This window comes from Salvia splendens, chromosome 10 (genome assembly GCF_004379255.2).
Source record: "Salvia splendens isolate huo1 chromosome 10, SspV2, whole genome shotgun sequence".
NCBI classification, from domain to species: domain Eukaryota; kingdom Viridiplantae; phylum Streptophyta; class Magnoliopsida; order Lamiales; family Lamiaceae; genus Salvia; species Salvia splendens.
This window is the reverse complement of record NC_056041.1, coordinates 11,516,640-11,533,283: the sequence shown is the minus strand read 5'-3', so window position 1 is coordinate 11,533,283 and position 16,644 is coordinate 11,516,640. Positions and strand designations below refer to the sequence as shown.

Sequence of the window (16,644 nt, the reverse complement as noted above, 5' to 3'; positions counted from 1 at the left end):
TATATCAAAATTCATAAAACTCATAGCCCCTATTTTACTTAATATAACTCCGAACGAATAATTATACATTTGCTAATTAACCTTTTCAAATTAAGATGAGACGCTATTCAACATGAGAACTCTCTCTTCTCATTCCTCTCTATTTCCACATACAAATCCAATTTCCATCTTTCTCTCCAACTTATTTCTATCTATACTTTAATGATAACTTGTTGAATATTTAATGTAAATTTGTTGCAAATTCATACGTTATAAAAAATATAGAGAGCATCAATTTAGCAATTAAAACCAGGAAGACATAACTTTTGTTTCTACTCCAAATGATTAATTTATTTTGTCGATAAATAGATGTTGAATGTGCAGTCTGTACAACACAATCAACAAGTTTTTGGCATAAATTTACATGTGATGTGGGTTTTGATAACCCATTTATCAGCATCTACAACATGTATGTACAAATATATACAAAACAACCAAATTAGGGAAATCATCGAATCAAGGTCGTTACTGACTGATATAGAAATACTTTGGGTTCGAGGGATAGTCGTATTCCACTTGCAACTGCATCATCAAATTCAGTCACGCGTTACTACAAGAGCTCCATACATGGAAAAACGGTAGCTAACATAGACTATCACGGCTCAACTTGAACAAATTCTACATCACAAATCATGAATGAAATGCAGAGGCATGTTTCGGGGAATCTAGCAACACAAAGCATTCGCGTGCCAAACAAGAAATCATCCAGAATCCAAATCATAGAAAGGAGAATTTTATGCATGAGCATATATAGATCGTCATAGACAGCATTAATCTATATAGATCAAACAGACAACTCTCAAGGCAGTAACGCGCTTTTGTTTTAGTTGGCAGTAATATATCCAGATAATGAGCATCGACAGATATCCAATGTAAGACGGTATGATTCAACTAAGTTTTGGAAGGAAAATACCAAGACAAGGTTACGATACCAGGGGGGTACATAAGAAACCTTATCCACAGGGCAGGCTTTCACTTGTTCTGTATTACTATGATAATGTAATATTGCAATAAAGAAATGCACATACCTTGCCCTCATCAGAATCTGAATGGCGCTGAGGGAACACGACTCTCATCTCATTGTACAAGTAAAATCTGCGTTCTCCTTGACTGTCCATATTGTCACTTGACGGTAGGGGTGATGGAACGGATTTAGATTTCATACAATTTTTTAAGCTCTTCTTCGAGTGGGGGCAAACAAAACGGAGATGTAAGGCATACCGCAGAACACCAGAACCTGTAGTATTCTTATTAACCTCTGGGTGGCAACATACAGATTTACTTTCTTTTTCACCAGACAAACTGAAAGCAATGTTATCTATATTCCCGCAATTATTATCTAACAAGCTGCATGCATCAGCTCTAAGGAATCACCTGATACCGAGAGCGTGGGGACTGATCCCTCATTTGTTTCACCAGTGGCAGTGTCTCTCTGTCCACCTCTATCCACAGCCAAAGTGGCCTTTTGCCTCAGAAATGTCTTTAAGTTGAAAGGGAACACATTAGATATCGAGCAACAGTTGGTCAAAAGTTATGGCCCCAAGTGAAAATGATCTGACATAATTCTTATGTTTTAACTTCAAAGTGCTTTGAGTTTTGAGAATCAGGACAGGAAACAGAAGGGAGAATACATTAGCCGTTGTAGCTAAGATAAGTAAACAAATCACTAACCAACAGCTGAAACCTAGGAAAATACGAGGAAAAAAACAAAAAATGTCCTTTTCTGAAAACAAAAAATTGAATCAACAGATACTGCTGTTGTAAGGAAGTAAGCATCAGACCAAAGAAGAATGTTCGATTTCATAAGCTTCAAACCCACCTTTGTGCCAGCTGGCATATCACTCAAATCATAGTTACAGAAGAATGTATGAATTGGTGTTCTTTCCGGATTGCTTAGGACCTGCATTGAAGCTCTCTTGTTAAAGGTAAATTTGCTAACTCAAATGGGGCCATCACATTTGAGAAACTACAAGCCAAGACATCCAAAAGGTAGACAAGTTTCAATGGCATTAAACCCTAGAATGCAATACGCTGGAATATCTGCTAGAAAAAAAAATGCCATTTTGGATATTAGATATAGCCATGTCACATAAACACCAATCAAGAACCACCATGAAGATAGGTTATTCTTTTCAGACAATCTTCCAAAATGCAAAACATACTAAATAGGCAATAGCTATAGAACATTGGAGACATAAAGTATCAAAATAAAAATTCATCATCTATGTAAATGCATCTTAAAAAGTCCATGGTCAGAATACAATACAAGAAAATAAAATGATGGAAATGCAGACAGAGAATACCAATTGCAACCGGCCCTTCACAGGTATTCTCAGTCGAGCTTTGTCATCAGAGGAGCCATTCTCACTGAGGCTTCTCTTCAATATTGGGCCATCACATTTGTTTGAAGATGAATGTCTAGGAAGATCTATAGATGAGTAGTATAGTATGTAATTATCACCATCAACACTAGTTACAGAAAATGGAAGTTTCTGGGGATGAGGTGAGAATTTTCCTCCGGTAATATTCAGTACTGCAAGGAAACCATCAATTTTCTGCACAAGATACATAACAAAGTTATGTGAAATTCAGACATATTAGATCAGATATTCAGATTTATGTGAATCAGTAGTATCAGGGAACAAAACACACCTGGTTGGAAATTCCAGAAGCTAACCTACCAGATAACAGTGATTCCTCAAATGAACCAACTAACGACCTTCTGACTGATAACCCGCTCAGTGATCTACCGAATTTTGCATTTTGAGTAGTAAACTTTTTATTATGTCCACGAGTGGATATCAAACTCTCCGGTGATAATTGATCAAAGTTCAATGAGAAATATTCATCATCGCCAAGCCCTCTGCTTGACATAATGACATTCTCATCCCTCTGAGATGACATAAAACTCAAGATAGTTCCTTCTAGAGACTGTTCAACATCTTTAAAGGTTATACAGCTCTCATCAGACTCTCGTTTGGGATCCCCAGATCCTCGAGAATTTCTTACTCTCCCACAAAATCTTGGTCCTAGAGGCGATAGAGACAATGGAGTGGAGACAAAAGCATCCCGTGATATACTCACTGCTCTATCCTTAGAGGGTGTTTCAATTTTTCCATTAGAACATGTAAGACCATTGTATGATGAGAGGAGATTCTGAGATATATATCCATGATTACTGAACAAGGGCCCATCGGTGATGATCCTGCAGTTGACATGACAATCTTCTTCAGATGGACTAGGTGAAGACCAATTAGGAGGACTGTCATGGTCCAAGTTACAAATGTGAGCTTTTTTATTCTCTTTCACGGTAACCCTGTAACTACCACCTCTTAAGTGGAAATCCTCGGGGTAGAATGTGTTCCCAATTTCCAGACGCTCGCCTCTAAATCCATCAGGCAGAACCATGCCATTCAACGGCGACAATAGTCTTTTCCTAACCATTGCACTCGGGCTCTCATTTGTATTGCCTGTTACACTATTTCCATTAGACAAATGAATGCTATCAGGATGCTTGTCTTCATACTGATTGACACAGTTAATCAGATTGTTAGGCTCAAAGCCCACAATCCTCGAAGCAGGAGCCTGAATGTTCTTGCCACCATGACGCGACAAGAAGCTAGTATTGTCTATGGACCCAATCCTCATTTTTTGCAAATTGGGCACACCATCTTGATGCAAACTAACTGCACCACATCCCTTTGCATGTTCTCCAAATGAAGAGCAAGAGCTCGGAAAGTCATTAGTCATCCGATTGTTATACTGCCTAATGTGCCTCTCACTCACACCAAAGCTTCCTGCAGCTCCAAACCGCGAGGCTATCTGCATCATTGAGCTCACCGAAGTTGACACTTCATCAGCTACATTTCCAGATGGAACTTGAGGCAAGCCCATGACTTACAGAGCAGGTTAGTGGTTTTAGTCTTTACTCAGCCCCCACAACCTCTAATTTGATGCACTAACTATCTAGCAATAGAGTGACAATGATCAAACCAAATAGCAGTCTTTATCCTCTTAAGAGAAAACTAGGAAACCAATAACTTGATAACATCAAAAGTCCGAAGAACGTTATTATATTCTTCAGTTTCCAGGAACTGCAAATATTATTCCTACATAAACTTCAATTATATGGCTAAATGGCTATCTATCTATCCACACGCCACAAGGCCATCCCAGATGTTGTCCCTTCAAATAGCCCAGCAGCCAAACTCAGACGCAAAGCAAAATAAGAAGCAGAACATGTAGCATAGTATGCATTGCCTTCTCTATCATACAAGGAGAAAAACCACGAAATCATTTATTCACTCAGCAGAATCTCTACCTATCCTGCAAAGAAGCAAGGAGAGCTGTTTAATCATGTAATTCATTTACTGAAAGACAACTAAATAGAGACAAAAACAGGAATTTTAACTCGATTTTTCTAGTGCAAAAGGTACCAATATAGTATAGTACATATTCTTATCAGATTTCCTCAAAGAGAACTAACAGTCATTAATGTTAAAATCAATCCAAAGCTCAATTGTAGACTGAAAGAGAAAGCATTATTTTGAACAACAGTAGAAATTATATACTCGAAGTGACTGCAAGAAACAATAATCGCAAAAAGAAAGAGGAAAAGATGACAATTTGACCCCATAAAATTTTCAGGTAAGACCATCAGACATTCATTTGCAACAAATAAAATCAAGCTCCTATAAATGGCATACGATGCAAAATGAAAAAATTAAAAATAAAATAAAACCCCAGAAAGTCAAAATGTCTGAAACGCAACGAGAAGTGATTAACCAACATTAGAATCCAGTAAATATATCGAATGTGTGCAAAAAAAAAGATGATGGAAAAACCCACCAGTTGAAATTGCAAACTATCGGAAACCACGAAAACTTTGATTGGATTAACACATTTAGGAAAGGGGGTTTTATATTTGGGAAAGTAAAATGGAAACGGAAAATGCAGTGAATCTTGCAATCACAAAATCTGCCAGCGGCGCCTCGCGTTTCTATCTGTTTCTTTCCTGTGTATAGAATTCTTCATTTGGGTAATGTATACATATATATCTTCCTTCATTCAATTGATTTGGATATTTTAATTAAAAATGTCTATTGTATGTTTAAAACTTACTAATTTAAATAAGTTAAAGTTGTCTTAATATTATTTGGATAAGTTGAGATGCAGTGGATATTTTAACGCTCACAATTTTTTTCGTGTACTTATCATTTTATAAATAAATAAATAAATAACACTTGCAAATTTTTTACTATTTCTGTACTTAGCATTTTATATTAAATCCCTCACACTCTTTTTTTTCATTTTGAGTTAAATTCCCCTATAATTTTCGCAGCAGACACGTGGTCACTTACAAAATCTATATAAACAAAATTATGTAAAAGTAGAAATAATAGAGTTTCTTTTCGTGAATAGTTCATGTTTATCAAACTAATACTAGTAGTCCTGAATCCTACTCATTCATTCATAACATTAAGCAACATATGAAAATGATAGACTATTCAAAATAATTTTCAAGGTGTACAGTATAATGGCTTTTAAAATATCTTATGACCTGGAATTCAATTGAATATTTCCCTTGTTCCATATTAGTCTGTTATTAAATAAAAAGTTTTTAACCAATTACACATTACTAATAATGTAGATCTTACAATCCACTAAATACTACTCCCTCCGTCCCGTGTTACTTGCACTTTTCATTTTAGACCGTAAATTTGGGATTGATTTTTTAGTGTAATTAAATTATAATTTTAAGTGTAATGAGATATCACTTAATAAAGGAGCTCTTAACTTAATCTAACATATTAATTAAATACATTAATTCTAACTTAAACTATAAATAGTGTAAGTAGTTTATGACGAGCCGAAATGAAAGAGTACTACTTTTTTTCCCTCTATCTTTCTTAGTACTTTTTTTCCACCTATTTTTTACTTTACTAATTTCACATTAAAACTCATGCTATATACAAGTGTCTATTTTTAAGGACGAATAGAGTATAAAACAACATTAACTACTGTACTTTTTAATTCACTTGTGTGACAATTGCGTAAATATATTTGTATTTTATGAAATTCGGAATCAATTCATTAAATAGTAGAAACATGGAGTATTACTATTTCTTATTACTAAGTCTACAAGCATTGCCTAATTTAATGCTAAGATAGTTAAAAAGCAATCAAAACATTCTGTTTTTGATAAAAAATGGATAACTCAGATTTATTCAATATATTTTTCTTTCTTTCGGAATTATTAATGGGCATGTACAATTCTCATTCCCATTCTCATTTCCATCCGAACCCACAATAACCAAACTCAAAGAAGTGTGAAGTTTAATTGAAATAAATAATGTCTGGCCGTCTTATTATTTTTTTATCTATCAATAAACAATTTGGAGCTAGAAAGTTATCATATGTTTGGATAGACAATGCTAAATCTATGTGCTTGCCAAAGATGATCTTTTATCCATAATCCATGGTTTGGGCTTTGTGTAAAAGGATACTTTTTAATAAAATTTTCTATAATATTTTTTTAATAAATAACTAATAGGAGTAGTACTTTTTCAATTACGTACTGTCACCATGTCTATAGTATAACATTTTTTTTCTTATAAGAGCATCTCCAGTGGGCGGATGTCCCATTAGGACATCCACTATGACATCCCAAAAACACCTCCTGCCACGTCACTAGGACTTCCCATCTCACTGCCACGTCACTAGGACATCCCCTGCACAATCCGCCCTTCCCATCGCCCTTCCCACTAGGACATCCCGCAATAAAAAAAATCATACATTTACAAATAAAACAATTTACATTTACGGAAATAAAATTTGACCGAGAATACGAATGAAATAAAATTCAACGAGCCGTATATATAGAGTTTTAAAAAAATATATATTTAAAAACGGGACGTCCGACTGGACGCCACAATGGCGGACGTCCGCCCGTCGCGCCGACGTCCGAGGACACCCGACGTCCTCACGGGACGTCCGTATCCGACCTTTGACGCTCCAATGGCGGACGTCCCCAATGCCCTTCCGCACGTCCGACCCGACGTCCTACCGGAAGGCCGCCACTGGAGATGCTCTAAAAAGAATAATCTTCAAACCTCATCCCTATAAGTCTAGGGACCAACAATGTCTGGGCATTTCTGCATTTTGATATATGAAACTTAAAATAGTAGTATTAGTGTTAAATTAATATTACACTAAATATTTCGTAGTAATTCAGAGTGTATTTATTTTGAGTCATTTTATTTTATTTTTTGTAAAAGTTTACCCTTAAAAAATATTCTCTATACATTTTTCTCTATCTTATTTATTATTTCACTTAACTTTTAATATCATTTTCTTAAATTATGTTTAAAAAATACATCACTTAATAAGGGATGAAAGTAATACAAATATTTACTAAGCATAGTATTACTTTCATTATAAACGGAGAATAAATATTTAAATATCAGTTTTGGTCAAATTTTTATTAGCCTAACAAGCAGCTAAGATCTTTCTTCTCTTATGAGATTTCTAGTTTGCCTTTTAAAACAAAAAATAAAATACTAACAAAGTTTCTATTTTCTTAATTGTCTTATACATGTGCAACACAATGTAGTTGGTGATGCTCAAAACGACGTTTATTAATTAGAATAAGTAATTTTTTTCCTTTTTATTTTTTGTTTAAATTAAATACGTAATTTCGAGCATTGTTAAAAACATTATATGGAACAACAAATGCAAATTTAAATTTTGCAATTTACTCCCTCCGTTAAGAAAAAATAGTTTCATTTGTGGATAACACGAGTTTTAATAAGAAATTTGTAAAGTAAAAGATATGGAGAAAAATTAGATAAAGTATGAGAGAAAAGAGAAAGAGTAGGTACAGTACGAGAAATAAACTTTCCATTTTTAGAAATGAAACTACTTTATGTAAACATACTAAATTGGCAAAATGAGACTATTTTGGTAGAGGGAGTAATATTTAATTTTCAAACCTTTTTAAACTAATCACACTATTCATGTATCAGGACCATTCATACATGTTCAAAGTAGATGAGGAGTAAGCAGGAGGGAGGGAGAGGGAGAGGGAGAGGGAGACTTAGCAGATGAGAGTGGCACGGCTAAAAAAAGGAAGATAGAAGTGTGCAAGAGAAGAGAGAAAGAAGAAAAACAAAAAATGGAATTTTCTTTTGAAAAGGTGAAAGAAACACCTGAAACGTGATTACTTACACCCATAGTTGTGAGACCTCAATAGTTATGTACGCACTTCACTCAAATCAAGTCTTAATTTTTTGAAATTTAGCCAACCTAATACGATTACAACACACCTATTCTTTTCAGGATTCTACGTCGCGATGCACACAGAAAAAAATAAATTCTGGGGACATGTTTATTGTCCAACATGGGATATTACCATTTCTAGTTGAGCAGATATTGCCTACTATTAAGCGAATTCTAGTGGTGCACCTGACTAATAACATTCATTTAAGCACCTTTCTTTACTGGAGCTGCATTATGGTCACTATTGGTTCCTGGGAACATCTTCTCATAGTAAGGCTCTTTCCTCTCTGCAGACTTTGCACAATTAAGTGGAACTGTGGAAGGAAAAACTAAAAAGAGTCATATCCCTTTAATTCATGGAATCTGACTGAATTGTATGCAAAATAAAACCAAATACCACAAGGGAAGGTTAGTACTGCATTCCCCGATGCAGTATTCTTCATACTAAGGTCCCGAGACAGCTTGCACACATGTCCAGAAAGTTGGTGACAACAATTCTCCCTCTTGAAACCGCCTCATGGATAGTTCCATGAGAAGTAACGTGAATGGAAGAGGAAAAAAAATGAATTAGATATTATAATTAAAACTATAAATGTTGATACATAATGAGAAAGGAAAGAATCATGATTCATAAATATCAATCCTATGTCATTCATATATGTATATCCTGCGCAACACACTAATATGAATTCATATGTATTTACTTCTCATGCAAGTTCCACAATGCTCACACATAATCTTCACCTCATAACTGGTCTTACTGCATTGTCCATGCAGTAAACTAAAATTCAATCTTTCACTACTAATAGATCATATGCCGATCATTACACGCAAGGTATAGATCTAAGTCAGAGTAATAACTTATGCATTTTAGAGTTCTCATCCAAAAGTATAGACTTCTTACCCAAAAGTATATCGTCTCCATCTGCTTTCATGCTCATTCGACATATAGCGAAGCACTGACTTCAGACAACAATGCTGGTGATTTGTGAAAGTTGAACATCATGGCGAGGGATTACTAAAGGCCCCATAGCTTCAAGGATGCTACCAGGTAAACTTCGCATTCACATTGCAAGATATAGTAGAAGAAATTCCAGGACCAAACTCTTTAATGCCGAGCCTAGAAAACGATGTGGGGAAACGAGGCGTAGACCTTATGCAAACAGTGGGGGTGGGGGCAGCTGTATTCAGGGAGGATGTTCTTTCTGACTTTTGAGGGAAAAAGCATATGTTTTCATAAAGCTACGTAACTCAACACATTTGCTTTCAATGTCTTTCAGAAAACATCTCCAAACATGGGATTCAAAACCATGCTGTAACTATGTAATGCAACATATTCAGGAAGAAAAATGTTAGTACAGTACTATTTAAGAAAAACACTCCAACCAGGGCACTGAAAAACAAACAGTATAACACAAGTAAACATGCCTTTAAGATAAAAACAATCTGGTGTTGTCAAAGACTTCCAAATTTGAAGAATAGGTTTCACAAAATGGCACTACAACTGACAATAATTTCTGTAATAAGTAGGGATTTGGAAAAACCTAACATAGGTAATGTTGCAAGCGAAAAAAAATTATTCGTGTGCACATTGTTTCAATAAACAATAGAAGCTGAATTTATTTAGCAGGATCTCTAAGTGCTTCTTCTAGTTCCTTTGCCACTGGTCCGTACATGCCTCCATGAAATCATCTAGGGGTTGATACACATCCCACCTGATACTGATGATATCAAGAATCATATTTTAAGTATATAAAGGAAAACAGAATGCATATGAAGTGATAGTATATTTGAAAAAAGAGTAAACTTTCATTAGAATTTGAAATGCAAATATCTGGCAGAGTGGCAGTCATGAAAAATTAATGTAAAATTCTTAAATTCAATTATCTCCTCCAACTCTCCAAGAAACAATTGCTATGAGCATTCCAGTTAACAAAACAAAGCATAAAACCCCTGTTATAAGAGATGTGAGACTTGAAGTGCTGCAATGACTAGAGCTTCGAAACAGCCAACAAGTAAAGTTATAATAGCTGGGGCTCATTCCTACGTGGTGGATTGTTTCCGTGTTTTTTCAAGCAGTGACCAGTTAAAAAATGTGTAGGCACAAGCAAAGTCAGTTACTTGAGCAGCGCATACAAAGGAGATTAAAGGAAAAAAAGGCTCGTTGAATAAATAATGGCACATAGTTCAGTATTACCTGAGTCATATATGATGAGCTTTCAGCAATAAAGCGGACAAGTTCTCTTTTCTTGATTTCATATTTGAACTTTGCCTGGTCCAATAAATCCTGTTCTCTCTGCATATCTTCTAGTGCCCGGTCCTTCTTCCATTTCATCTCTTTCAGCCGATTTTCAAGCTCAGAGTCGTTTGCAGATTGGACAAACTTTTTGGGATCACAGGGGAACTTGACATCTATATCTCCCCTATAGTGATAAAGATGAAAGTTTAAACAAAATAAGCTGAAGAATGAAATAAAGTGATTGTTTGAAATTATAGTTAACCAACAGAAGAATAATAAACTGAAAGCTTCAAAATAATGATAGTTACTTGTTCACATTGTGTAATGTGAATGAACAGCATTGACAACAATGCAGACTACTGGAAAGAATTTGACAGATCTGATTTGAAGGCGGAGCTTCTCACCGATAATGGCCCAAGGTGAATGTGCCAGGACTTTTAATCAATCCTCCATCTAGAGATATGGCTCCAGTTGTTATAGAAGACCGTGCATTTTGCATCTCTTCTCTTGAATTATACACTTGCAAATTCAAGAAGAGATTATAGAAGAGTGTCTCTCGTAGAGTGTGCCCAGAATTGAAGATAGGGTGTAAGTTACTATTATCAATCTTAATCATGTTTACGGCAAAACCAAGAAACCCAGGAGGAGTTTCACCATTGATTAACCTTGGCTTTAGAAGATTGAGCCTACGTTGAGGGTCATCTGCTATCAACGCACCTGCATACGGTCTAACAAAAATCCAGATTGAAAAAAAAAACATAGAATGTTAAGTTAGGTTGGTTCATGATGGGAAGCTAAGGGAGAAATTTCAAGACATCAACATCAAGCGCACAAGGACATACCTAAGATTTTCAAGACAAATAACATGAAATCGGCCATCCAGGTGTCTGCCCTTAGAAGCTGCAAATTCATGGATGCCGGAACCTTTATTTATTAGTCCGTCTTTGGTGTATGTTTCCAGGTTCTTAACACCTTCATAGGATTTGCAGACCACTGCTAGCATTGTTTGTAGGCCCAAGTATTCCGAAAGAATCCTAAGTAACACATTGAATATTAAAAAAGTCAACCATTTCATGTTTTTCAATTATAGCAAGTCAATTGATTCATGCACATTCTTTATTGAGGAATGCTGATTTCCTAGAGGCTAGATCCAAAAAAGATAATACTGCTGTGATGGTATCCAGCAACTATTGTACAAGAATCTACATGCCAAACATCAACTAGCCTTGTTCATTCATTTATGAGCTTCAGCTGGTGCAAGCAAAATGATCCATGAAATTGCAGATGAATGATGTCAGCATGATATGGTTGGAAGAAAAGACCATTCGGACATATTAAACCCACCTGCTAAGATTAGCATCATCAACTTTTCCAAGTGTAGCAACAACCCCAACCACATCTTTAATCAATAGATCATCAGAAAACTGAACTTCGCTTTTAATCTTACACAAAAGGGCAGCTGCAGAGTTCTCGTACTTCATAATATGCTGAGTTGTTTCTTCCTCACTCTCTCCACATGAAGCCTTTCCATTTTCCTCTTTATATAAAGTTGGATGATGTTTCCCTATAGAAACTGTCATGAAAATAAGGGGGAAAACACATGTAAAAATATAAATTCCAAAATGAGCATGATGTACTGTTGAACAGGACCTATATCATAGCCATCAAGGGAAGTATGAGTAGAGGATACAAAAGTAAAAGTGTAACAATAATGTAGGTTGTGATATCAATAGACAGCTGAAGCAATGATTATTCATGATTCCATAGTATAATCAATTCCACACTAATTCCAAATTAGAGGAATGTGTGGTACGAATTCATCAGAAACAGTGTGGGAGAAAGCTACCATGGGACTCAACGGACATGCCCCATTGTGGATGATTATGATCCAACATTTTTTTTATCTATGAATAAAAATCTATTGACCCAATATTGTTTATTCCTGCTGCACTTGAACCCTTCGTTTCTTGTTAGATGGTAAATAGCCCGTGATGAAGCTTGAAATAAAGTATTTATTTCATTTTTCAAGGGCAAGTATCTAGAGGATCCCACTTGAACAATTTCATAATGCATGAAACACCAATAATCTTCACAACAAAAGGCTCTCTAAGGGTCCAGGAAGAGGCAACATGTACATCCCGGTGAATGTGTTATATAAATTCTTTTGATAGCATAGCAGCATCTAGAACCAGCTTATTGGTCTTACGACATATCCTAGAATGGATGATGATACCAAAGATCTATGTATTTTTTAGAAACTTTCCCGGGGGATTATATGATACACCTAGAGTAGCTAGGATAACAATGGGAACCCAACAAACAAGGTTTATGCTAGAAGAAAAGGAACAGAAGCAGTGATTGGAGAAAGAGCATGAGGGGATGGTGGATGCAGATTCTAGGAATTCATTTAGTTCTGATATATTTCCTATTGTCATGGTTTCTTTTAAATAGTATAACTCTATTAATTAATCTATATAATTATATAAACCCTGACTGTGCACATTGTGGGGAGTAGGTTTTATTCTTTTATGAGAGTTACAGTGGCATCGCCAGTTACTAGTATAATTTAAGTATCGTAGTATCGGATCTTTGAGTTTCTAGGATTTTCAAGTAGGAGATCTCATGAGATACTGCACAATTTTTGTGAGCAGATATCCATATATGCGTGAGATTGCCCGCATTAATGGTATCTCTTATCTTGGTTGGAGGAGAGATTACCAATGCACTCTTTTGCAAAATTGTTTTCATAATTATTTTATTTGAGTCTTGAGGGAGAGCAACCACATGTTTTTCATATGAATATTAAACAATTATTACTTATTATTGGTAAGAAAAAACTTGGTAATACTTCATGAGTTTCGGCACTGTATTTACATATTTGTTAAAAAGAAAACATTGGAAAATAGGAACGCATACCTAGAATATCAAAAATTGAGTCTTCCAACTTACTCCTCAAAGTTTTCAAGTAGCTGACATTTTCCTCCTGATGCTTAATTTTTTCTCCCAGCTGCTGCAGATCATCTTCAAGTTTCTACAAGTCACATACACTCATGCAATTATTTTCTAGGAACTACACAAAGAATTGAACAAGTATATTTTCATTTTTAAACCCAAGAAAAGCAAGTCAATCAGTCACAATTAATTGGTACATCCACACATAGTAAGAAAGCTGTTGGCAAACCTTAGAATGGCTAACAACCAATTCAACATTAGAATCATGGGTATATTGCTGTACACCCTCCATTGGGAAAGGCGAATTCCCTCCAACAAGGTTAGGCGTCGGGTAAGTGACGATCAATGCATTTGAGTCAACTGCCAGCTGTCACAGAAACAATATTTTTTACCTTCAATATCATAAATTCATGACACGTGTAAGCTTACCAACGTCAATGCATATTGTCACTGTCCACAAAGACAGGTAGGATAGGGTGTATGAGTTAAAATTTTCTGTCAAGATAAAGATTTAACAAAAGGAAAAAAATATTCATAATGAATTTAATACATAGTTCCCGGATTCTGCTCAGTTGTTTTAAATTGGGGTCGCAAAAACAGAAAAATAGATAACTCAACGATAATTTTCCTTGCTAGATATTACTCTAATAAACAAATTACTGCAGATTTACCAAACAACCTAGTGATCCAGAATAACATGACAAACAAATGAGCATTAAGTTTGTACCAAACATATGAACTACAGACAAACTCCTAGAAAACAACACTTGTACAAGCTATATTTACGCAAGCTTATATCAGTGATCCAACCTAGTGAACTGTTTGCTATACGACATAACCATGAGTTTCAACATATACCGCTGAAGTTATCAACCAAACAATATACAAATTCAACATCATAACAACCTTAGATTTGACAAAAAAATGGAGTGACATGGAGAGACATAATAATCACCAATTAAATTCTTCAAGACGACTCAAACTCCTCAGGTACAAAGTTCTCAATAAATGTTAAAACAACACACTGAGAATGAAGCCAATTCCCTCACACACATAAATAGGAAATCATCATATAACATTCCTCATCTCGACTTAACTCATTAGTGAAACCACCATAAAAAACTGCATTGAATTACGACTCGAAAAAGTTGGGAAAAAAAGCATAGAATCACACAATTCAAACCGAAAAGCAATTTTACTCTAGATTGATAGGGTTTCGTCAGCTCAATTGTTGCATAACTGGTATAGACGGTCCAAAAATGAAATCAGTGGGAAAGAAAAAAAAGAAGTTAATGAATGTACTGGATCAATGTCAAAGGACATCGGCCGTTGATCTCCTCCGGCACCAAACATTGTAGGTCTTCTCGGAAGCGGTGGAGCGGGCGGTGCAGAGAGAGTGAGAGTTGAAAGAAGAGCGAAGCGGGTAGAAGGGTAATTATATATAGTCCGCGCACCTGAACCTGCCAAATGGGTCGAATCTCGAATCAACAGCTAGACTGCTACTGTATAATGTCGTATGTATATGTAATTATCAATTTATTTTCTATTTATTTTAGATTAGTTGAACTCTATAAATCGGAAATTGAGCTCAAATTTTATCAGGGTTAAAATTTGTAACTGATCCAATTCAGTGATCATAGCTATAAGAAAAAAATAACAGAGTCATTGAAAAATAAAAATAAGTTTAATCAACAATCAGTTGAATCGACTAGTTTTTTCGATTCGAACTGGTTGGATAGTGTAATGATTTCTATTGTCAAGTTAAAATAGATAACATGTGTGGTTTTTAAAGCAGTGATTTTAATCCTCAAAATAGCAAGATATTATGAAGTTCGGATAAAAAATAACCCTAAATAAATTTCACACATTTTCGACAGAAAATTTTTGGGTTTATAGAAATGTAATATGCATTCATTTGTAATTACATCTAATCATAACTCAAACAGATTTGTTTAATAGTATTTTACTAGGATTAACGTTTTTATAAACATGATTTATGTTTGCTTTTGTAACAAACCGTAAGTTTTGAAGGATGAAATATGTGATTTAACCTCGAAAAATAATTTTTTAAGCTGTTATAGAAGGTGTAATGGTTGGACATAATAATAGTAATTTCTTATTTTATTTTTTAAAACTAAATGCATCCAAAAAAATCTAATAATAAAAATATTCGAATAATAGCTTTACAAAATTCCTACCTGCCATATCCTAACATGCTTAAGAGCATCTGCAAGACAGCAACGGTGGACGGACGCCGTCCATCCGTCCGTTCCAGCGGCACGAAGGAGGTCGTCCGCTGCTGCGCTCGCGCCGCTGGCACGGCGCTGCTCGATGCATCGAGCACGTTTGTGCCAGCGAGCAGGTGCCGTGGCGGCATGCGATTGGGCAACGGCATAGCCGTTGCCTTTGAGTATTTTTATTTTAAAAAAATCGGTATTTAATTTTAAAAATTGATAAAAAAATAAAAAAATATTTTTCAAATCCCAAAAATATGCCCGTTTTCTGAAATTTTTTGATTTTATTTTTATTTCCCCCCCAAAAATCATCTATAAATACACACATTCATCATCTATTTATCACATCAAATCATCTCTCATTCATAATTCTCATACATACTATCTACACCTTCATCTCTCACTCAAAACCTTAAATGGATTTCACCCATCTTATGGCGGAAGCGGAGTGGGAAGAACAAGAATACAACGAACAACATCGTGCCGCTTACGAAGCATATGTCACGGCGAATACCCCCGCTCCTCCTCCTCCTCAACGAACTAAATCAAATCGCCGCTACATCCATCGTGACCGGGAAGGAGCCCACGAAAGGCTCGTTGCCGGCTATTTTGCCGACCAGCCGCGGTTTCCGGCAGATTACTTCAGGCGCCGTTTTCGCATGTCAAAGCGCTTGTTTATGCGAATTATCAACACATTGTCCGCACGTGTTGAATTCTTCCAAACAGGTCTAGATACAATCGGCCGGCAAAGTATCACGCCGTTGCAGAAGTGTACGTGTGCCATCCGACAACTAGCTACTGGGCAAACGGCCGACCTCTTCGACGAGTATTTGCATATCGGTGAGTCCACTGGAATCCTTGTCTAAAAATTTTTTGCGATGGCGTTCGTTCAGCCTTCGGTGA

At 35.7% G+C, this 16,644-nt stretch overlaps 2 protein-coding genes across 4 annotated transcripts; both read right to left on the bottom strand.

Annotated features, from left to right (window-relative positions):
* Positions 1-308: 308 nt before the first annotated feature.
* Positions 309-5,094, bottom strand: LOC121751887. Its single transcript, XM_042146696.1, has 7 exons — positions 4,888-5,094; positions 2,692-4,365; positions 2,343-2,594; positions 1,859-1,939; positions 1,414-1,519; positions 1,068-1,276; positions 309-561 (listed from the first exon to the last, which is right to left on the bottom strand). Exons 2-7 carry the CDS (start codon positions 3,931-3,933, stop codon positions 505-507), a joined length of 1,947 nt encoding a protein of 648 aa, XP_042002630.1. The 5' UTR covers positions 3,934-4,365; positions 4,888-5,094; the 3' UTR covers positions 309-504.
* Positions 5,095-9,726: 4,632 nt separating this feature from the next.
* On the bottom strand, positions 9,727-14,986 carry LOC121752976 (protein DEFECTIVE IN MERISTEM SILENCING 3-like). Of its 3 annotated transcripts, none has more exons than XM_042148092.1 (8): positions 14,810-14,986; positions 13,737-13,874; positions 13,472-13,586; positions 11,900-12,128; positions 11,398-11,589; positions 10,960-11,283; positions 10,514-10,739; positions 9,727-10,031 (listed from the first exon to the last, which is right to left on the bottom strand). In XM_042148092.1, exons 1-8 carry the CDS (start codon positions 14,858-14,860, stop codon positions 10,005-10,007), a joined length of 1,302 nt encoding a protein of 433 aa, XP_042004026.1. In that variant the 5' UTR covers positions 14,861-14,986; the 3' UTR covers positions 9,727-10,004. The 3 variants fall into 3 exon arrangements, with proteins under 3 accessions (XP_042004026.1, XP_042004027.1, XP_042004025.1); XM_042148093.1 differs by having other exon boundaries at positions 9,727-10,037; positions 13,505-13,586; XM_042148091.1 differs by having other exon boundaries at positions 9,727-10,037; positions 14,810-14,985.
* Between the last annotated feature and the right edge of the window lie 1,658 nt (positions 14,987-16,644).

Bases quoted from the DNA above. Each gene is read 5' to 3' on its own strand.
- LOC121751887 (XM_042146696.1), bottom strand. From the start codon at position 3,933: ATGGGCTTGCCTCAAGTTCCATCTGGAAATGTAGCTGATGAAGTGTCA. The intron at 2,595-2,691 runs GTGTGTTTTGTT...TATCTTGTGCAG, and splicing joins CTTCTGGAATTTCCAACCAG to AAAATTGATGGTTTCCTTGC. The intron at 1,277-1,413 runs GTGATTCCTTAG...AGAATACTACAG, and splicing joins CCCCACGCTCTCGGTATCAG to GTTCTGGTGTTCTGCGGTAT.
- LOC121752976 (XM_042148091.1), bottom strand. From the start codon at position 14,860: ATGTTTGGTGCCGGAGGAGATCAACGGCCGATGTCCTTTGACATTGAT. The intron at 12,129-13,471 runs GTATGCGTTCCT...TTTTCATGACAG, and splicing joins CTCAATTTTTGATATTCTAG to TTTCTATAGGGAAACATCAT. The intron at 11,590-11,899 runs GTGGGTTTAATA...TGTGTTACTTAG, and splicing joins GATGATGCTAATCTTAGCAG to GATTCTTTCGGAATACTTGG.